Source organism: Beta vulgaris, chromosome 3 (assembly GCF_026745355.1).
Source record: "Beta vulgaris subsp. vulgaris cultivar EL10 chromosome 3, EL10.2, whole genome shotgun sequence".
Lineage (NCBI taxonomy): Eukaryota > Viridiplantae > Streptophyta > Magnoliopsida > Caryophyllales > Amaranthaceae > Beta > Beta vulgaris.
The window spans coordinates 476,467-500,874 of record NC_079204.1 but is presented as its reverse complement, the minus strand read 5'-3'; the positions used below and the strand labels follow the sequence as shown (position 1 = coordinate 500,874).

Sequence of the window (24,408 nt, the reverse complement as noted above, 5' to 3'; positions counted from 1 at the left end):
CTTGAAGTAGCTTTTTGGGTTGGCTTTTGGCTTGTTGGTCCACAAACTCTCTAATAAACAACCAATAGTCACAACTAATTTTACTAAACACTTTTGCAAATAAATGGCTTGAACAGCCAACTCAAAAAGCTAATACATACAATCAATGGTTTTAGCCAGTCAAACAAATCAACTTAAACAGCCAAAAGCCAACAGCCAACAATCAACTGCCAAACAATCCTGAAAGCTAAAGTAAAGCTAGCTTGTGTTATATTTCTTCTAGAGATGTATCGAATTGACTAGGCATAGTAGACTTATCGATGCACAATTTTGACCATCAATATTTTCAATTGTAATCGCTCCGTCTTTTTTGTTGTTCCTATTTGGACTTGGGGAATAAACTAATAAAATATGACTACTAGTGGGAACACATTTGTTGCAGCTTAAAACCAATGAATACTTTACGTCATAAAGTTACATTATGTATGGAATTTTAAAAAATATAAACAATATATTGAAATTTTCCAATGGAGAATACATAAACAATAAAGTAAAACGAGGGAGTATATTATTTACAATTATTAAAAAAAATTAAAAATGTGAACTCATATTAATCCAACATCAATTAAAGTAATAACGTTTATCTTTAAATACGTAATTAAATATAGTCAAAATTGATATCCAAATAGTGTAAAAAGTCGATGTGATGCATCTATTAAGAAACGAATGAAATAGAAATAACCAAATAGATTCACATAGAAACTGATTTGGCACCTCGATCTTTTCAACCATCTTCACGTTTTTAAGGAGACTCAATCTAATATGCATGGATAGAAGTTATATGATACTAAACTCAACACGTTCATACTAGTCTTATATGCACGTGATGCGTGCGTTAATTTCAAAACTTTTTTTTATTATAAATTTTTTGCCAAATGCAGCCTTTCAAGGTGACCAATTTGTTAATTGCAGCCTTTTGATTGCAATCTCTTCAAATTACAGCCTCAAATAAACCAAACACTTTTAAGTTGCGGCCTAAACCCAACTTATCTTCACGCCTTAATTTTGGGCTGCAACTTAAAAGTGTTTGCTTTATTTGAGGTTGCAATTGAATATATTGAAATGAAAGGGTTGCAATTAACAAAGTAACCACTTTAAAGGGTTGTATTTGGCAAAATTATTATATATATACTCCATATCCATACTATAACTATGATTACACTTAAAATGTCAAAATTTATAGTTAGATAAATTTATAAATATTAATTTGCTAATATAAAAAAAACTAATAAAAGTTGTGAGTGGTTTTTAATATTAATTTTTTGTGACCGAATTAGAAAGTATCAAAGGTAATGAGTGTTTTAGACTTTTCAGGTGAACGTCATATATACCATATTCTCTTATAAAAAAAAGTCAAGATATTTTGTCCATTTAATTTTCTAATTGAAATATTTGACATTACCAATTTTAACTTGTTTTGAATGGCAAGTTCAAATGAAAAATGATTCTTAAATTGTTTTCTTTAGTATTTTTTTTCATTCCATTAGATCATTAAAGATAATTTAGTACATCCAAATAAGAACACTATCATCCTCCCCTTTCCTTATATAATAGAGATTTGATTTCATTACATGGTCATTGCAAAAATTATTCTAATAAAACGAAAAGTAGCTCAAAGGACTATTCATATACTATAATATTAACATATAACTCCTCCATTATTTTTTTTACCAATTATTGTGTTTGTTTGGTGAATTCATATGATAATTCTATTTGAAACTGTAAATATTTTTCAACAAAGTAAAATATTTTATAACAATCTTAATTTTGTGACTGACATGGGGCACAAGTCTAGTTCTAATAATATTTTGGCATGTAGAAATTGAAAGATAAGATGGGGAATAATAAGAATTTAATTATTTACTGCAATAATGCCCTAGTCTGGTAGATGTTGAAATAAATAGAGAACATATAGCAAATTTTCAAATTGCACTAACCATTACATTTTTTTTAAATTTCATTAAAGGCAATGGTCTATTTTCATTTATGTTCTCATCTCATTTGTTGTAACAGATGCAATTAACGAAACAAAAATTGATGAACAATTTACACAAGAAACTAACGTGGTTCACTAACAATGTATTATCTATATCCATAAGCAGAGGAAAAACGGTTTTTAATATGTTTAGGAAAGAGTACAAATTTCAGAATAATGGAGGCACAAGTTAATTATAAAGTTTATATAAAACCTTACTAATTAATTTAAACAGATGGGCCTAACCCCAAACTAAAATATATAGACTCAATATACTAAACAATATATACAAAAAAGTTCGGGAGCATTGCCCCACTACTACAAAAATGGCCAAAGAGACTACCTATAGGAGACCGGTTGAGGTTACTAACCCATTTCTTAAATATAGGAAACCATTGATTATCTAAAACCAGTTTCTTAAGTTTAACTATTATTTGACTAACTAAAAAGATTGTTGTGAAATAAGAGACCGCTTCCAAGTAAAACCGGTTTCCTAATTCCCACCAGGGTGTTTCACCCCTAAACCCATGCATGCTTGATTAATATTAACGCCTAATTAATTCAAGGCATACTTCAACATCACTAATATCACTCCACAATCCACATATGTACTTAAATAATATGACTAAAAATAGAAGATAAAGATGGTTGGTATAAGAGCTTTATTATATATCTGAGGGTTATAAACTTGAAGAAGATAAAGATATGAAATTGCAGTTGGTCTTGTAAGACACCGCCTAATTTTAATATAAAATTAGGCATGATCCAAGTTCAATATAGGAAGAAAACATGTCACCTTTTTTAATATAGTGACTAGTTTAACTACTTAGGGATTAATTAATCTATTTCGTGACTAGTTTAATCTATTAAGTAATAACATTTTTTAATTCATTCAGTGACTAGCTAGTTTAATCCATTTAGTGACTAGTTAAATCCGTTTGGTAAGACTACCGAGTTACTTTCTTTTAGATTATCTGTTGTAGTTCGATACTCAAGAAAAAAAAGGAAGGAGAAGAGAAGGGATGACTAGGATTGTGTTGTGTTAGAGTGAAATAGAATGGACTTTTTAGAAAAACTCAATCTTGTTAAAATTAGACCGCCTAATCTAATAATTTGATTGATGAGTGCGATAAGGATAAATTCATATTTTTTTTTCTTGTTTGATTTGATATGATAATCACAAACTTTTGTATAAGACAGACCACATCTTAAACAAATGGTGTGGCCAGCTAATAAAAGACCCAAGCTAGACTTTAAAAACAAGCCCAAGCGTGAATTCATTTTCAGAGGAGTTACTTTTAAATCCATTTTTAGAGGGGTTACATTTTGTAACATGGGTTACTTCTGTTGAATCTAGGTTTATTATCTTCTAATTTTTAGGTGTTACTTTTAGTGAAACTATTGGTTACTTTTTCGAATGCTAAGAGGTTACTTTACTAAAACTAGGGATTACTTTTTGTAATGCTAAGAAATTATTTTTACTGAAAGAATGGGTTTATTGGAAATAGGATTACTTTTACTGAAAGAATGGGTTTACTAGAAATAGGGTTACTTTTACTGAAACTATAGGTTATTTTTTCAAATGCTAAGGGTTGCCTTTTTATAATGTTGAGAGGTTACTTTTTAGTGAAAATACGGGTTACTTTTTGGATTATAAGGGTTACTTTATACAAACATCAAATCATTTCTCAATCTCCCTCCCCTCTTTTTAATCAAACCATGGAACCACCACGTCCTCCTCCTCCCCATCACCACCACACCATCACCACAACCACCGACTCAAATAACTAACCACCATCACTCCTCTCAACTCCTTCATCAAACTGCTGCAAATTTAACCCATTCGAAAAAGAAAGAACTGAATAGAAAGCATAGTTATGTGCAGAGGATGAGCCACAAAGCGTCGACCAACCAGTCATAGACATGTGCAACAATTTTTGAGATAAGCATCCGAAAAATAGCGATAATCGACCAGAAAAAGTCGCAGGAAAAAGCAAAATTCTGTAGAAGAGGAAGAAGGAGAAGAAGAAACAGTGGGTTGAAGGTAATCCCAAATAGCTTGTTTAACTAAACGATTTCGGACGGAAATCTCGTAGCCGAAACCAGCAAAAGAAGCTGAGATTCTGGCGATTGCGACGGAGGGAATATGAGAGAGAATCGAGGAAGGACTCGAGGAGATCGCCGGTGGTGTGGTGGTGGTTGCCTTTGGTGTTTTCGTGAAGAGGAATTGGGGCAAGAGGAGAGAGAAAATGAAAATTGTGAGGACAAAAGAAATTGAGGTCGGAGGAAGAGCTACAATAATGTGGTCGCATAGTTTGAATTTCGTGTGGTGTGTTGCACCAAAAAAATAATTGTATGATAATAAATTGAAATGGTATTTTCTACACCCATCCTAGATGTTAATTTAATGGGTCAAAAAGATAGTCACAAACAAATCTACCCTAAAAAAATATATATATTTTTTTTAATTCACTCAAGAACTTCGACTTTATTCGTATTATCGAGTATCCTTAAATTAAAACTTTTTTTTTACTAGTTGTTGCTCCGCGCGCCTACGCGCACGGCGCCCCAAAATAGTATAATTGTGATATTTGTAGTCCGTTAGCCTTAAGTGGTGAAATATCTATTTAGCACGTATTCCAAAGAGACGCTGAGTACACACGTTGTATTAGTTGCATCAGGCAAACCAATGAAGTACAGTGTGCAAACACGATTTATTTACTCGTTAATTTCATTTGAAAAGAGAATACATAATTAAGTTTATTTGAAGTGCGATTCCAATAGCTAATGTAACAACTTTGATTTAGAACTTGTCGTTAACTTGTAGGTTTCTCACGTGCCTTTGAAGTGTTTTTGAAATGGAGCTATAATATATTTCTGTAGATAGTAGGCTCGCCACTGCAACACCCTATTTCTGAAAATTAATGCAGTTGTTGTGATTTGGATCAAGTACCTTGTTGTCATTAGTTCACAAAAGATGTTAGGCCTAGCAAGAGGGTGCAAAGAGTAAAGGAATTATGTCAATGTACATTTAAATGAACTATGAGTATGCATGCAAAGTAAGAAAAAGTGTTAAGTGTTAAGTGCAAGAATGCTTTAGTCGATAAATTGCTAAGATGCTCGGCTGGCATTTTGAAAAGCACTTCACATTGTTCATAGGCAGCAATGATCCAAGCATGTTATATTTGTGATATTTGAATTAAGTTAAATATAATTAGTATACTGAATGGCAAGTTATATGCTAAGATATTTGATACTTTTTCTCTTAAAAAAAAAAGATATTTGATGCTTTATACTATATTAAATATTGTTAATGATGTGTGTGTGTTTCTCCGCGCGCGTGCCAGTGCGTGCGTGTGTGATGCATACATAAACTATCATAGTCTCAAACCTACTTTTCTACCTCTTGATCTTGTCCTTCTTCCTATATGTATGTTTCTCGATCTTTATCCTTCTTCTGATATATGTTTTTGTGACTATAGAAGATCTTTGAAAGTGCTCTTCTCTCTTTGTCCTCCCCTCTTTCTTGGTTGTTATGGTTTGTTAATAACGTCAAATACAACATTATCCGCCTCTCATTTCCTTTTCCTTTCTTTCCTTCTCTCTCGTCTTTTATGATTTTTGACTTTTTACAAATTCTCTTACAAAATTGTATAATTGTGATATTTGTAGTTTGCTATTATTGAGTAGTAAAATATTTGTTTAGCGCGTATTCCCAAAAGGCGGTACATACAGAAGGTGTATTAATTGCATTAGGCAAATCAATTAATAACAACGTGCAAACACGATTTTTTTCTGATAACTTTCATTTGCAAAAGAAAATACATAAATAAGTTTATTTCAAGCGAAATTCTAATAGTTAAGTTGACAACTTTGATTCAAAACTTGTTGGTAACTTGAAACTTTTGCGCGTGCCTTTGGAATGTTTTTAAAGCGAATCTACAATATATTCCCGCAAGATATAGAGTATACTCCATTGTAGCACCTGTTTTTAAAAGTTGATGCTAACAGTGGGTAGTTGTACATAGAAACAAGGATGTGAGCATGATGTTTTAATCGCGTGCATACACGCGCGACACTCCAAAATAGCATACTTGTGATATTCGAATTACGTTTGTTTCAATTAGCAAGATGATTGTAAAGTAATTATTCCAAATCCATCGGTACTTGCTGTTTTGAGTGCATGGGGTAAAGCACAAAAGTAAGGCGTACATCCACAATTAATTGGTGGTTGTTTGAAGTGCAATTTAAATATTAAATGTAATAATTATAGAGAATTCCCTAAACTGCACTTATTGCTTAGTTGTAATTATTTGACGTGTCTCTAAAGTGCTTTTGAAATGGAGCTTCAACCTACTCTCACAAAATTAATATAAGCTTTCATTGCATGATCCTATTTCTGACATCAAGGGAAAAAAAAAAGTATCACTCATAAGTTAAGTATATAGTTAGATTTGAGCGAACCGGTATAATTAGACTATAACGAAATAAAAAGTATTTATATAGTACGACTTCATCGTACCTAAGATGCAGCATGTCCATCAAGACTCGTATCAAATAACGTTTGTGTTAAGGAAAATAAAAAACGAAAATATCACTCTAATCACAAGGTGCTCATGTTTAGCAATAATTTAGATAATTGATAAATATAGTAAATGTTCAATACTTAAGGCCAGCAAGTGAGATAATGGAAAGATGATTAGACTGACAACTAACAATAATTTCCAAATAATCAGGTTACAGATGAAAGTATAAGGCCAAAAAGTGAGCCAATTCTACAACGAATCGCATCTATGGATCACCTTTTCTTTAATCTCCAACCAATCCTTAGAAGTGAGATAAGAGAGAGCGAAGGGACAAATGTAAGTCCATGAATATACATTCCTTGAAAGATTTATAAAACCATTTCGACCATATTAACCTCTTAAAAAAATTAGCTTGTGGTTACCACTAAACATAGAAGCTTTACCCAAGCATTTTATTTGAGATAACTTTGCAAGGAAATTTAGCGCAAAATTACACTTCAGCCTTTCTATACAACAATTTAAATTTATATTATGGTATGGCATGCTTGCGACACTCTTTATGCTCTTCGAATGTTTCTCTTTTATATAGATAGTTGCTTTAGAAAAATGTGGTTATCCTTCATCTCTCAAATTATTTTACTTGCAGTTGTGGCTTTGAGACAGACATGGATGATTCATGGTCTGAATCTGATGGGATCAGCATGCAGCATGGTTTAAACAGTAGCATCAATGGCAATTGTAGCATCACCAACATAAGTAGCAGCTCAAGTGATAGTGACTGTAGAGCCAAGGCAACATCTGATGACCCCAGCCCTGCCAGCCCTCCCCCCTGCTGCACTCTCCCCCTGCCCAGCCCCTGCCAGCTCCCCCAGTTGATAACCTTTATCATCTTCAACTGCTACATGAATATAAGCATTGTATCCATCAAAGACAATACAATGTCACTGAGGAACATGACATAAATGTAGATTACATGGATAACAATAACCATTACAAAAACACCAAAATCAAACATTAATAGCATCAAAATATCTAAAAGCTACTGTAAATCCAGTCAAACTACCAAAATCAGATGATTAAAGCCATAGATTCAGGAATCTAGAAGATACTAATTATTGAGTAATTAACAACAAAGGTGATAAAAGCCTAACTTATGTAACTAAACCTATTATTTTGAGTAATTAACAACCAAGGTTATTTAATAGCTTTTATAAGTAAAGCGTAATCAATAGTAAAAAATGAAGCAAAGATAGGGTTATAAAGTGAACAACCCATCATTTAGAGCCTCAAAAAATATTGTTGAAATTGCAAAATATAGCTTCCAAATTATTCTAAACCCAAACCTAAAAGCCCTGCAAAACCTTAACAACTATTTTAGTTTAATAAAATAGAGAAAAACTAATCACTTTCTACCATGATCTAATGTTTACCATGCCACATTGATGGATTGATCATAAATCGGACAAAGTACAATAATTAATTTAGGTTGTGGCAATCTTAGGCTCTATTCTTTGCATATTAAAAGGATTAAGAGGATTGAGCATTATGGGAAACCCCAGAACAACTAAAAAGGAAAAAAAAACAGAAAAAAATCATAAATAATTTAATCAGGCAATTCGGTAAAAAGATCGGTTATCAAACCGATATCCCGACTTAATTCTCCCTTCGTTCTCTCTTATCTCACTTCTAAAGGTAAAGCTTCTAAGGAATGTGTAATCAGTGTTAATTAGTAAAATTTCAATGTCAATCAGCAAATTTAGTATTAATCAACAAAAACCCGTTTTAAACAGAAAAAATCAGTTTAATTTAGTATCAAAGTGAAGTGAAGATAGCTTGGCACAGTAGTCAGCATGAAATTAATGCCAACAGAAATAATACAATCAATTCAGGTATCTGATTTTTTAACATGAGTTCAGATTGCAAAATATGGGAGAAATTTCAAGATAATATAGACAATAGTCAAAAGAAAGTCATAGCGACAATGGAAAGTTACACCTTATAAGTTGATATAATAATTTAGAGCAAGGAAAGAAGTGTTCATTCAAAAGGAAAATTATTCTATCCATCTAATTTGGACCGTTCAAATGAAGCAAATTACTTCTAAGGCGAAGACTACTACCACTAATAATAATAAAAAAATATTGGATAACCTTATATAAGTATTTTTGATCTATTATTCGTTAAATCAATTATGGGATGTAAAAAAAAGATGCCTAAAACCTTTTATTCAAAATTTATATAGTTGTAGGCTTGTAGCAATGGCCTAGCTAACATATGCCACAGTCCACAAGGCATAGGATGAATATCATGACATATATCAATCAAGAAACTAAATTACAACCTAACTTACCTAAGTATTAATAAGATCTTTCGGGAAGCACTATAATTAGAACATCAACCCTCAAAATAGTAAATGATCAACATCATAAGACTCCTTACTAACACTTGAACCCCAACCACACACCAGTAGACCACATTCTTATAGCACCCTCGCGAGCTTTATTCAGAATCCATCATGCACATGATCACAACCATCACAAAAAGAAATGCAATACAGAACATGATCTATTCTAAATTTAAAAGGCTACAAAAACTTTAACCTAAACCCAAGACATACCAGCCAAAGAAACAGAGAACTACCAATACACGAAATCAGCCACAACAATGCTGCACCCTGAGGTTTGTACCTTGACATCGTGTTTGTGGGTGATGTGAAGTGCTCCCGTTGAGGTTTGTACCTTGACATCGAAGATGGTATGAACTGGGAAGACAAACACAACAGCTTTACACAGCAATGGTGAATATTCAGGAACAGGTTAAAAATAGCAACTTTCAACAAGCAAACAGAATAGAAAGAATAATAGGAAGAACATAAGTATATCAGATAACGCAATAGATTGAAATGTTGACTAAAATGGTAGCCAGATAGTTTTCGCAGCTTTAAAGAGGCTGGAAGCCCGAAACTCTCCCATAACGTAAGAAGATTACTCTCGATTTCTGAATGAATCACCCAATTCCTACACTCCTCTATTTAATTACTGCCATCTCTCTCTACAGCATTCCTGTTCTCCCACTACTGTTGATTCTAGCTTAAAAATAGAAAGCTTTCAATCAACCAAATCTCATATGGCATTATGGCCTATTATATTTTGTTGCAACCTAACTGAGGATAAGAGAGAATTGGAGCATCAGACGCACATTAAGGAAAGAAGAATAGTCTTACATGCAACCTTACTTCTATCACTATCTTCTTGATAGACACTACATAGTCACATAAGAGGGAATGATGTAAAGAATTAAGAAATACCATGAATCATATATTAGCAAGCCTTAGTGCTAGAGCAAGGTGCTACGGCTGAAGGATGAAAAGTATATGACTAATATGCTATAATAATAACAACTCTATTGTATTATGAACCTTAGCAGTTTCAGTGCAGAGACATGAGTATGCAAAAACAGAGCCACAAGACAGAGACATGAGTAAAATAGAACAAAATGGATTGAAGAAAAAGAAAAGAATAAGAAGCAATTCTTACCTTGCCAACAAAAAGCTAAGCTGACTTAGATTTGTGAATATCCATAAGACCAGTCGGCAAATGCTTCCGCGACAGTCTACAATCATCATCCTTGTCCCGACGAAACCCTAAATGCTTCTTCTCTCCTTCAATATTAGGTAAATAATCATGAATATAGGAAAAAAAATTCAGATATATACCCAAAGGAATCGAGCCAGAACAAAAAAATAAGCAATAGTAGTATTAGTGAGAAAAATTGATGCTTTACCCAATTTGATATGATATAAAGCAAGAAGTTAATTCTAACCAAGAGAATACGCCATTACCTTATGCATAAAATATAGAATAAAACTTATCAGCAGAACCTTTCAAATTAGTAACTTTATCTTCTCCCTAGACTTTTAAGAAAAGCAATAATACATAAAATATAGAATAAAAACAAGGTGCAGAATAAGCCTTCAACCACAGTGTTTTCCACTTGCAATAATACGATGCCCTAGTTTTTCATGCTAGTTGTCCAAATTCCCACATAGGCTCTTTGACTCCTGTCTTCTACCATTTCTAATATAAATCCAGGTATATTGTGGCTACGGCATAGGACTTCTAATTCAGATATGTGGCTACCAAAATTTAATGATGCCACTTACCCACTTAATCTCAATCCAAGAACTACATGGAGAAGAAAGTTTAAAACGAATAAAATCACTAAATACTTCCTTCAGGAATGATAAAAGATAAAAGTATCTTAAGTTCTAAAAAAAAATATACCTTTTCAAGCAAGGACTTCACATCAGTGTGTTGTTTCTTGAGTTCTTCTGTTTGCGGCTCTAACCGAAATGCAAACTCAACATCTGTAAGCACTTCTAATAGTAAAACAGCCACAACACCTTGTACTTAAAATAATTGCACACTCTACATCAACGTGACATACCCTCTAAGGCGTCCATGAGTTTCCTGAGTTCTTTTCTGGCTGTAGCTCGGCGTGAATATGCTTTTATGTAGCGGTAATCTAAATTAAGGGCCTCCGTGCAGTCATTCTCAGCCTCTTGAAATCTGAGGAATCAAGAGCCAAGTTTACCAGCTCTCACTACTAACATGTTGTGAAAGTTCATAAAGATCATCAAGGTGCAATGAAAAATATTCCAAGTTGCTATGACTATCAAAAAGACTTTAAAAGAAATTAATAATTGTAACTACCACTAACCTTCTTATTTTAAGATAAACCATTGCCTATATGCATAAGGCACAACTGTAGGCGACAAAGCGATGCTTCTGGAGTAGCAGTCTACAGCTTCATTGAACTTCTTCTGCTTAAAATATTCATTACCCTGCCAAGGTGCATACGATGCTCCTTAAACTCAGTCAATAACCGAGGGCCACATGAGGGATTGGCAAAACAATGAAACAGACAAAAACTAAGAGATCTTTCTCCGAGGCAGCATCCACAGTATTCTCATCAGCAATTAAACTACTCGACATGTGCCTCAACGAATCGTAGTTCATAGGAAGCCGATGCTGGCTTGTACTATTGCTTAAAGAAGTAGCTGTATTTTTACCAACAGGTTGCTTGTCCTGGAAGCCACCATTGGAGCAAGTTAGTATTCCATTTCCATCATACCACACCACACCAGATTGAGTTTACACAAGCACGCATGATTCTAGATCAAGTATACAACAGTAAAACAGTACACTACAAGGCAAATCACGCCCTTAATAATCTTATCCACCTCAACCCCCACGGCACGTTTGTAAAATAACGACCACCACTCTAACATAGCTACATCAGGTAAAGCAATAACCACAACAGGAACAACACCGAAATGCCTCTAAGCTTGCACCCTGTGCGAAATAGAAGAGCCCAATGTAGACAATAGTACAACCTTACCTTTATGATACCAAAGATAATGTATCCAAATGACACTAAGTCCCATTACAACACACAATAGCTAATTAGTTATTTGCCAACGTGTTGCTTCATAATCAATTTTGAAAATGCACACATTATACTAATGCATGTTTATCTTTGCCTATCATCAAAGCTAAAGCGACAATTCATACAAGAAAAGCAGATTGACAAGCTTAAGCATCGCAAGCCCTAGGTTAACATCATCCTTCTACTTAAAGGTTCACCAAGATTCAATAACAATCAAATTCAACAGGCAACTAAATGACAAAAACTAACCATTCCTCCTTTCCAAAAGAAGCATCCTTGCACCTAAAAGCACCTTGACCACTTTATTCTCACATTACTTAGTTTCAGAAACTTTTTTTAAACCACATGTATAAAATCAGAATATGTAAGCGTTTGGTTATTCTTAAGAGAATTTTTTATTCGATTCTCTTGGAGGGGAGAATCAAAGAGAGATGGCACGGTAAAGAACATTAATACTCGAACCGTTTTTTTTACTGGTCTATCACGCTACCAAGAATCATGGGCTTAATCATGTAGTCGAAAACATTAAAACCACAAAACGTTAAGCTTCTATTAGACGCTGAAGTGAAACTTCCAGGTTAGCTTACAATAAATAAGTAGAAGGAAACAACATAACGATACATTTCATTTAGTGATATATTCAAAAGCTGAAAATTCAATCCTACTGACTATTAAACTGAATTTCGAATGGAAGGAAGCAGTATCAATACGAAACAAATGTGAAGAAAAAAAAAAGAAATTTTGTGATTAGCAAATGTATAACTCCACAATTTCCACATATCAAGGACTAAGTCATATCAGAAAAAAGTGAAACGCAGCAACTGTGGGATAGATCATATCTCAAGCATCTTTTAGAAAAGGTAACGGAAATAAAGATGATAAGAGGACAGACCTTCCATGAGAGGAAGAGATGCTTTGTGGTTGTAGCCTTTTTATTTTGATGTGAGTCCACAGAAAAGTGAAGCATTTTGTTTAACAGATAGATTGTCGTGTAGTATTGCAAACCATTTAGTATTAATGATTGAGTGTTGCTAGCAACTCTTTAATTGGACCAATTGCATTCTCACAAGTGCACTAAATTCGTAAAACATGTTCCTTATTTGATTCATTATAGGAAGTAGGAACTGTCTATTGTCTACAGCTTCATATTTATGCCTCCTGCTAAACATTAAAACCCATCGCAATTATGGTATATATACACGATAAAGGGGCCCAGCTTAGGTAACTAATATTTGTTGCATGATCTTTAAAACATTTTTATCCGTTTGGAAACCTGTTTTAACCTTTGTTGTGAGACCTCTATGAGTGACATACAAAATTTACAACTTTATCATAATAATACTTTCTAGAGGCCACAAGAAAACATAATTAAACATAGAAATTGATGTCTTAGGATCAAACAGAAACATCTCATCTTGATGAAACGCTTTAAATTAGTTCTAAACATCTTGTATTAAGGAACATTAGTTTTACACTGCTTAAGAAAAGCAACATCAAGCAGTATCTAAACACAATAGCTGAAACAAAACAACCAAGTAAATTAATTAAAATCATGAAACATTTCAGAATCCAGCCACGAAAGAAAATAGTGATCTGTGAGAGTATGACCTCCAAGAAAAAGCCGCAATAAGAACCATCTTCAATGCTGAAATAACAGAGCAATCATAAACCTGAGATATTGCCTGAGATGCAGACTTAAGCTAAAATGGAGCACCAATAACTGCCTTCCTAGCATCAAAATAGAGAAGCTAAGCATCAACCCAACACATAAGACAATGGAGCATAAAAGACAACACTGGAATTGAACCAATTCCCTAAACTCGAAGCCCAGGTTTTCAAAAACCTAGGCGTACTCCCCCATATCATGATCCAAATCACGTAATCAATAGGAAAATCTGCAAAGAACTAATGAATGCATAAAAATTTGAGCCAAATGTTCAAGCTTCACAAAAGAATCTCAAACAAAAACCGAAAGAAATTATCAAGACAACTTTTGAAATGGTTGAAAAGGAAAACTAAAAGTAAGGAAAGGAAATTAGATTTACCTTGCAATTCTTTTCTCAAAATTAAGCAACGCAAAAAGAAAAGAAAATTAATTCCAAATATATTCATAAGCTGTCGCTTGTACTCATGAATACGCTTGATCTAGAAAGTCAGTGATTGCATTAGTGCAGAAACCAAAACAGAAGCCGGTCCATGACCAATGCTTATAAGTATAGTTTTAAATCGAATAAGGCTCAAACTCCAAACCCCCCTCCCCCCAAAAAAAACAAAAATAAAAAGATGGAAGAAGTAGGCTAAGTAACAAGTAACTTTAGCTACACATCTCCTGAAATGGACTTCATGTTCATTTATCAAGTTCCAATCACTAAACTCAGCTTAGAGTAAATCATTGATCAAGTTCATTTGTAAATGAAGTATGCACTTAAAGTTAAGATAGGATCGGTAATTAGCTTGACTGAAATGCACTTGAGATCTATAATTGCACCTACCTGTCTATATAATTCTATACTACTTCCTCTGCTCATATATGAGTGTCCTAGTTGACTGCACAAGAGCTAAAGAGATCCAAGAAGAGGTTCCATGAAAGAGATGGAAGAAGTCGGGGTAGAGAAAAACTTAGACAAGACAGAGATGATAACCATAGAGAGCATTGCAATAACTTCACAGAGTATAGGACTTGCGGACTTCTAATATTAACTTATTGACAGAGCTGTAAGGAGAGGTAGGACAATTGTAAAATGGAGATAGTAGATTCTCGAGCAAACCCCAAATCAGGACATTCCACGAATTTCCACCTCTCATTGGTACATCCAAGTTCCGACCATGAACATCATAATTTGGAAAGATTACCTGAATATCAAACATTGCATCCGGGTTGACTGTGTAACCTGTTCTGTCTTTGATAAGGGAAACGACCTTTAGTTTGTTGTTCCTTTTTACTGCCATCCATTCACTATGAAGATCTTTGTTATCTGCAAACTGCAATTAAGGGCCCAATATGTTAATGACGTAGAGTCAGTAACTTAGTATAAAATGCAGGTGTTTGCAACAGAATAAAGCGAATGAAAGCAAAGGGCAAAACACTAATAGATACAAAAGCATAGAGTAAATATCTTCAGCTAGGTGAAGAAAGCTGACTAACTGACTATTACAAAGTTTGTCATTTTTAGATTACAACGTATAGTTGCAATCCTTATGCAAGAGTGTCAATCTCTTGTTTAGAGTGAAGTAATAGACCAATTTAATAGATCGGAGGAAATAGAAAGACAAATGCAGATGAATTGATCATTTATGATACCTTATTTCCACACTATTGTTTATGATACTCTATAAATAAATAAATTGATTAAAAAGTTTCCCTCCTTTCTTCAACCTCGCCCCCTCCCCTTCCCTGAAGAAACAGGTACAAAAGGATGGATGACACACACATACAATAAGATCCTCCAAGCGTTATCAAACTTCAACTACAGCTGACTAACAAAGTAACCAACAGAAATTGGGCCACACTCTGGCCTCACAGCTACACAAGCGTTGTTCTTAGATAAGTCTAGAACACCATAGGCAGGGACCTGGAAGCTTATGCATTCAGTAATCTGCTTTAGCAGAGGCTGGAATGGGATGCGAATTGAGTTGAGCGACATGCTTAAAACCTGTTAAGACAAAACAATGGGATTTACGACAGATGGCGTTCACGCACAGCAACCATACCAGACAAGCCACAATGTAACATTCTAAACTCTTCCTCTATCCCAACGAAATCACATGTTTAGAGTAAATTGTGACCCCTCTGAAAAATGAGGTTTTAGCATATGTCCTAAAGCAGCAAAGGCAACTACTTCTCATACTCTCTCTAAGCCTGACATTATAATTCAGAGGTACTCATATTAAAATAATGCACAGCAAATAACGAATGGAAAGTAGCATCGAGGCTACCTAATAAGCAGAACAACAAGCAAGCGAAATACCACCACAACATCACATAAGATTCACCAAAGGACGGTGAACAAATAATATTTACCACACAACTACAGCTTGTTAAGAGGAGAAAAATATTGCGTATGAAGCAAGCAGTTACCAGGAATTGCCTTGAAGTTCAGCTCCGACTGATATATGGAGATCAGATAGGATCCTACAGTAAAAAACAAAGGCAATCAATTTACAAAGCGGCAAAAAACTGTAAGCAATTGGCCATGTTATAGCATCCTGTCTAAACCAGGAGAGCATTCATTTTTCAGACCTCTAACCTAGAGGACTCCACATACTGGCTACATGATCATTGACTGACCAATCAAACATACACACTGGCTATATGATTGTTGAACAACAGAGAAGCATAGGAAGCATGGTAATACATGACGCAACAAGCAAACAAACACATATAGTAAAAGGATTTTCCACACCAACACTCCTAAGGTCAGGAAGGCTGTTTTTAAAACAGAGGAAACATGCATCAGAGGGTTTGTTAGCAAGCTTAAATAACTGAACAAGCAAAGAAAAACATATACTAAGAGGATTTTCCACACCAACACCCCCAAGGTCGGGAACGCTGTTATTAAAAAGCGGGAAACATGCATTAGAGAGTTTGTTACGAAGCCTAGATAATTGAGTCTCCTAATCTAATTCCTTAGGAAGGGAGAACAGCATGAAATAGCAAAGAATAACCAGAATGCAAACAGCATCTGTAATTTTATCCCTCTTTAAATTGAATACAAAGAAAAACACAGTCTATGCAAGTAAAATACAAAGAAAAACACAGGCTATGGAAGTCAAATACAAAGAAAAACACAGTCTATGGAAGTCAAATATTGGAAAGTTTGATCCAACTCGCACACATGTGCCTATATTTTGCTTGTTTCTTGTCAGTTTTGTAATAAGCTAATAAAGTTTGATCATTTTATACACATTAGTTCTTTTGTCCAAGAGTATCCATTAATTTATTTGTGCCAAGTTCTATTTGTTTGTGTGCTTGAGGCAAGTTCTATTTGTCTGTGTGCTTGTTGACTTGATGATTAGATGATCAGAAGCAATTGCAATGCTCAGCCACAGAATGTTGCTAGTAGAAAGAAAAGGCAGAACAATGACCTACCACTTTCAAACGAAATTTCAAGCTGTGAGGAAGGAGACACAGACCAAGAGGCAGCTTGGTCTAAAGTAAGCTATTTATAGTAGAGCAAGGAAGGTGAAACCCTAGGATGGGCAGAACAAAATTAGGGCAATGGTTTTTTTTAATTTTAATATAAAGAGCATTGTACTACAACCTTTTGCCCTGGTATGGCCTTACCCTCAAAACCAGGAACTAATTCGCTTTTTGCCTAGTTAGAATCTGGTTAGAACACAAGAGGAACAATTACCAGCTAACTGAAGTCCTGCTGTGCCACCTCCCCAGTGCAATTTAAATGCATGATTATTAAAAAATGCAAATGTAAACTAATAATTACAATAATTTTGGAAATTACGGAATTAGGGATTTAAACTAATAATTTAAAATTAATTTCTCCCCCTCACCAGAAGAGCATAAATAATGAACTAAATTATAGAACTATAATTGAGGTGATTTGACAATCAGCACTAAACAATTAGCGATTGCAGAACTGGCCATTTAAACACAATTCGAGCTCCATTTCGCCTGCACACCGAACACACCACCAGCGTCTTTGTTGCGAACACCCAGAAATCCGAGAACTGGGCCGAATCAAAAACTCAACAGCAAACATCGGAACCCAAAGTAGAACCCGGAACAATTCAATTGGCCTGAACTTCAATTTGGAATTGAATTCACTGTATCGATTGATTTTGTGTATTTCGCCGATTTGTGGATGTGGATTTGTGGAATTGTGGAATTTGTGCATTTGTGAGTATGAATTGTAGATTGTGAATTGTTGATTTGTCGAATTGTGGATTGTGGATTTTGTAGATTTGTGGAATTCGTGGATTTGTGGATTTGTGAGTGTGAGAGATTAGAAGTGGAGAAGAAGGAGAAGAACAGTAAAACAAATTGGTGCGGGGAAAATCGAGAATCTGCGAGAATGAGAAGACAACAACCACGTGCCGTGTGCGTGCCATGAAACTAAGTCAGTTCATGTGAGAAGCACGTGACAGCAAAAGGAATAGTGAATTTCACCATTTTGTGACTCAGAACACTATTGAAAGGAATAGTGTTTGCAACTACAACTTTTAAAAGGTCTAAGAAGATAGGTAAAGTAAAAATCCTATATAACCAAAATTTCTTACAAACATAAGTTGAATCCAAAAGAATATGCTAATTTATCTTTGAGACAAACTTTACATCAAGTGACATTTTTATTGAAAAAATCTAACCCTTACCACTCAATATCAATAACATTAAACGAAGGGAGTGACAGAGATGTTCAAACAGCGTGAGGGTCTGAGCCTCTGAGGGACTATATGTTCTTCATCACCAACTTGACGCGCACACAGCAAAAATGGCGAATTGGAAAAGAAGGAAAAGAAAAAAGAGCATCAATTGCTAAAGATCATAATGTGTGTGTGCTTTTGTTAATGTACTACAATATAAATCATGAAATCAACTAATAAAAGGTACTGTTTTTCTGTATGGATTCATCCTCATAGATATTCTTTATAGTTTTTGGCATAAAATGGTTGTAGTGAGTGCCTAGTGTTTACTGAAATTGCTGCTTGATTTCATCAAAAATTTGTGTCTGATTGATGTTTCAATTACCAGTTCATAGAATTGTTGTTACTAGTTATCTATTTTGATTGTGATTGATGTCAATATGTCATAGTTGGAGAAAAGGAGAATGTACTCTCTTTTCATCGAATTTAGGGGTCGTTTGGTTCAATATGTTTTGGGCTCTAAGAAACCAAATCAATTACCGATTTCCTTTTCTTTTGTTTGGTTCAACCCCTCATCAATCTAAAACCATTACTTGATGATAATAGATTCCGCCAATTTGTTACTTCCCCTCGTGCTCAAGTAACAAAAATCATTACTTGGTGGTAATGGCTAACCTTCATTTATATTTTTTTAGCTTGAACTAAACACTTATTAATAAAGTTCACCATTTTTTTTACCATTCCTCTCCTCTATTTGTGTCCATTCCTTTTCCATTTCATATCTTGTACCAAATGACCCCTTAAGATAAAAATCTTTTCTATTCATTTGTCTAGATATCAATTTGTGACAGTGTAACATAATTCGCTATGTAATTCGCTTTTTCAGTTTGCGGTTCACCCAAAATGGGACAAAGATAGGCGAAAACCGACCATGATTCACATTTTTATCGCAATTCGCGGGGAGATTAAGGAATTATGTTACATTGATTCATGATGACTTTTGCCAAAATTTTGTTCGTTTAACAAGTAATAAGGATAATGTCGGGGTTTTTATAAACTTGTTATGGAATTTCTGGACAAAGGATGTGTGGGAGTAGACAAAATCAATCACTTTCAAGGATATCGTGGTAAACCTATGTAATCATGGAATATCTCAGAGAGTGGATGATTTTGTCCATTCTCAGAGGCGTACAAATTGTGTATTGAGGAAGTAGTAATCAATATCTAGAATTGGACATGGTGATTTTAATAAGATTCTAGTTGAAAATCTTTAGATGGTTTTATGAATATATACCTTCAAAGTACATCAGTTTGTGGACTCTTGAGAGTTCGGACTGATTTGTCTTTCCTGTATGTGAAGCGGGAGAGTTAAATTTCAAATTTTATGTGCTTTGTATGAAAAATGCCATGCTCAAAGCCCAAAGGTATCCTACTAATATAGTATCTTTTTGTAAAAGTTGTACTAGCAATGAAGTAAAGTGTGGTGAGTCATGCTTAAATTCCATTTCCTATTGATTGATAATAATTTGCATCTCAGGTCAGTTGCTATAGACATATATTTTGTGCTGCATTTATGCATTTGGCTAAATTGTAGCATATGTAACTTTTGAGGATTCAGATGCTTAGGATGCATTGTTGAGCACATAATTATATATCCAATTCAAGTGGATATATGTACTATAATGAAGTAGTAAGGATTTTACGCTATCAAATATTATAATTATTATAGTCCAACTCACTATCAAATATGTAACATTATTATTCATTGATTTCAAGAACCTCTTGTACTTGATACAAATATACATTGGCAGGTTTCATACCCGAATTTGACGGAGCTCATGGATAGTCTTGGCATTGATATAGTGGCATCTGACATGTCATTTTCGGTGAGTTTAAACAAAGGCCAGGGATGTGAGTGGGGGAACCGAAATGGGCTAAGAAGTTTGTATGCTCAGAAGAGTAATGCATTGAAGCCTAGCTATTGGGGGATGCTTCAAGAAATCAAGAAGTTCGAAGATGATGTGATCTTGTAAGACATTTCCACTATTTCATTCTGCGCATGAAAATTCTCATTTTCACTTATTTCTTATATTATAAGTTCTGCTCGATATATTATACTTCTGCTTCTTCCTTTTTAAATGATGCGACAGATTGCTGTAAATATGAAGCTAATTAAAGTAAACCAAGTAGGTTTGAGTCCCAATGATATGCTATTCTTTTTCCGTGGCTCCAGACCTGGCTTGCAGATTTATATTCTATCTATGGGTTGTTTATTAGAAATGCTTATCTTGTTTACTCATTGTCAAAATGATCTGCAACTTGTACTTCGTAATAGTAGTCTGGAACTGATGATTTTAGTCTCCTAGTCACCGCTTTTATGTTCCTGAAGGTACCTCGAAGGACTTGAGAGCAACCCAGACATGGATCGTACTGAAACTCTTAGTCATTTCATTGAGACAAGAAACTTCTCTGATTTGTTCCAAAAGGGTTATCTGGTGATATTGATAAAACTTTTGTCATATGAAGCCTTCTTGTCATGTTTTAAGCAGGAGCTAATACTAAAGTTATGTAGGTTCCAATGTGTGCTTCCATCTGGTCTTGTTCAGCAGAGAAAGTGATGGAATTTTCTGCCTTTTCTGTTCTTTCCTATTGCCGCAACCATCACTTGCTTCAGGTGCATGTCATTAGATATATTATATGTTTCTCTGTTCACCTTGCTTCGGCATGTCTTACGTAGCTGAGTAATTGAACTGGGTACTGGCAGTTGTCTGGGTGTCCACAGTGGCTTATTGTCAGAGGAGGCTTTCAGCATTATGTGAATAAGGTTTTGATTATTCTCTTCTTTTCTGTACAATATGCCAAGTGTTTTCTCTGGCAGATTATTTTACATTTTTGTGGCATTTGTCATCATTCATTTGCTTTTACGTATTTCTTTCTTCTTATCTTCTTAAGCTGTTTTTGATATCTATATAGCTGAGAGAGGAGCTGGAGGTTAGGGGGTGCCAAATAAAAAATAACTGTGAGGTGCCTTCTGTCTATACAGACGATAGAGGTTAGTACATATTCTATCTATACTCTAAGACCACCTTAATTTAAGTAGTGCTGGATTCTAGAGATTTATGTTGAACAACTTTAAGACTGCAATGGATGAGCAAATATCTTTTTATTCTACATTGGAAATTCTGTAAACGTGTTGTAAGGACATTGCTTCAGTTTGTGGTTTCTTGGGCTTGATATAAGTACAATAACTTTTTCAGTTTGCATCTCGATTTTCATCTAGCTGTATATTGATAGAGTTTCTTAAATATGATATTAGTATATCTGTGAATCACATTGCATTGTTGGTTGATGTAGTAATTAGTATATCTGTTGGGGAAATGCAGCCAAGGTTTGAATGAGATTTGGATTGTGCAACATGTTTGATTGCAGCATAATATTCATGGAAAAATCCTTGTGTAATCAAATTCATGTCTACCTTTTGACTAAATCATTAACAATGAGTGAACTCGTGATTGGCAAAGATGCTAATTAGGATGTTCTTGAAATACCTTTGAAACCAGAGGGGAACTGTTGAGCAGGAATGCAGGAAAGTAAATATAATAACGATCACATGCTAATAATGAGAATAATTTTGGAATTTGTCGATATTAGAAGCATTTATTAACTGGTAAGAACACAGGTTTTTGGCTCAAGTGGTGACTGAATAAGTCTAAGCTTTTTAAAGGTTAAACAAATTGTTGAACATATTGTCTATTTGTCTACCAAAATATAATTGAAATTTTACTTAAAATTACTGCATATATGCAAAGTTTTTCTGTCACAGCAGAGCATGCTCTGCATCATGGGCATTTAGACAATTTTTTATAACTAGATGCTGATATATATCTGAGATCTAACCATCTAGAAACTTTAGAAGAATAAAGACGAGGAATGCTAAACTAAGCAGTTATTTTGTTGTCTAGAAAGGTATCTGCACCCAGGTGCTTGTGGAAATATCCCTATACATATATATTTATCACCAAACACCTCACCTAGAGTGAAATCCACTACTATATGGATTTTAGGGAAGTCAAAAACTCAAAATACATACAACTTTACACTTTAACCAGCAAGGATTCTAGGCAGGTTGTTTTCCCAAATGATCTGCAGTTGTGCTATATCGAGGATATCTCTAGAAGTGGATGGTAAAAGAGAGGTAAAAATGACAACCACATAGTGTTGGCTGTCAGTGGTGGATGAGGATTGAGGAAGTCTGAATGTATGTAAGTGTGCAACTGTACCTCTCACCACTGTAGAATTTGAAACTATTTCTGAAGAACCACAAAATCTAGGAAGCAAATAGTGAAGAGGAGAAACTTTTACCTAGATATAGCAAGTCATTTTTTTTCAATCAAAGTTTCTTTTTTCACTTTTTTTGAACTTAATCTCCTTTGTTTTATTTTTCCTTTTAAAAGTTCCCTAATAGACCTAATAGTTTGATCCATATATTTTACAGGTTGTACATTAGTTTTTGGTGATGGTTCAGAAGATGCATATGATGGATGCATTCTAGCTGTTCCTGCCCCAGATGCCATAAAGATATTAGGAAAAGAAGCTACACATGATGAATTGAGAATACTTGGGGCTTTTCAATACATATACAGGTATGGATAATTTTCTCAGATGATCTATTGATTTACCTTTCCATAATCATTAAAGTTGATTCACAAGATTGGCTCAACATTGGATCTCCTTAATTGTGATTTTTTCGGATTTGCTTTCTTGATGTCAAATTGAATCTTCTCTCTCATAAAGTGCATTGGAACTCACCATAACGTATGTGCTTTTGAATGTGAAAAGTCTATCTTTTTCATATGATTGCCGAATATTATTGTAACAAATTATGTCTAATGGAGGATAAGATTAATGCCTTGAGAAATGGTTCTTATTGCTTTTCATTCTTTTGGTTAAGCCCTTTAAAATTTTCATGTTTTAAAATAACTGCCTCTACTCCCCTATGTTTAATATCATTGATAACGCTTGATAGATTTTATTAATTACCATTGGACAAATTACGAACTAGACAAAAACAAACAAACAACAATACTAGCTAAAATTATGTATTAGAGCTTCAGTTCCTAAATCCATCCGTCTAGGAAAGGTTGACTTATTATGCATCATAGCTAGAAATATAAACAACATAGTTCCATTCACTCTTTTCTTAGGAGCTATTATCTTAAAATTCCCCGTCACTTCTGCCCCTGCAATAATTAGTGAAGATAATTTACTACATATTCTACCAGAAAAGCAGCTGCAGCAGTACTGCAGTAGTGCTCTGAAAGACCTTTATATTATTTCTTGTCACAATGTATACAACTATACATAGTCTGAGCTAATCACATTCTCACCAGCTGAGCTATACCAGAATCCCCTTTGCATTTATTTATCAACCGAGACATCTTTTGATGCCAGTCATTTGGTTGCAATCAAACACAACCCACTTCAAGTCTCTCTTCCAAAAGGCACGACCCCTGTCACAGTTTATGCTAAAACTTCCCAATCTTAACATAACATGTGGGATATCCATCCTTTTACATTCTAATCTTGCTTTGAGAGTTACACCAATACTATAAATCAAACTCTTCCAAAGGACTTTCTGTATTGGAGCTCGGAAGATTTTGTAGGCAGCACTAGACATGACTCATGACAACCATTTGGGATATTCATTCCCCTAAGTCTTATGGCCTGTCTGATAGGCGGAAAAAAAATATGGTCATGGTAATAAACTTATAGTTAGATTTGTGCAATAAGTCCCATCCTCATCACCATTTTAAGCCTTGTCCATCCATAAGTACCTGTATCTCTTCATAAATTTCCATTACCACTTGTGGGAAGAAACACCACATGTTCGGGAATCAAATTTCATTACCATAAGCGTCAGTTGAGATTTTCTTCACAAAGTTATACATAAATTCACTATCACTGCTTACCATCTATCTCCGGCAAGCAAATGGGCCATTAATGTAATATGAATCCTTTTTTTACTTCTTTCCTGCAGTCCGTGGGAGACACGACCTTTGCTATGTTAGTAGTGCTTTCCTTGAAACAGTCAATTACCACACA

At 34.4% G+C, this 24,408-nt stretch overlaps 1 protein-coding gene and 1 pseudogene across 5 annotated transcripts in view; one reads left to right on the top strand and one right to left on the bottom strand.

The window, feature by feature from the left end:
- LOC104887889 (uncharacterized) overlaps positions 1-24,408 on the top strand; it is a 35,237-nt gene that overhangs the window by 861 nt on the left and 9,968 nt on the right. For 2 of the 5 annotated variants that reach the window (XM_010672657.3, XM_048640721.2), the window contains exons 2-7: positions 20,118-20,335; positions 20,696-20,801; positions 20,879-20,980; positions 21,071-21,130; positions 21,280-21,358; positions 22,802-22,949. In XM_010672657.3, coding sequence (XP_010670959.2) covers positions 20,118-20,335; positions 20,696-20,801; positions 20,879-20,980; positions 21,071-21,130; positions 21,280-21,358; positions 22,802-22,949 — 713 coding nt within the window. Of the gene's footprint in view, positions 1-18,202; positions 18,550-20,117; positions 20,336-20,695; positions 20,802-20,878; positions 20,981-21,070; positions 21,131-21,279; positions 21,359-22,801; positions 22,950-24,408 lie in introns of those variants that run through there. The other 3 variants (XM_048640720.2, XM_019248410.3, XM_057393453.1) reach the window with 3 other exon arrangements.
- LOC125495939 (uncharacterized) lies at positions 6,695-18,035 on the bottom strand (annotated as a pseudogene).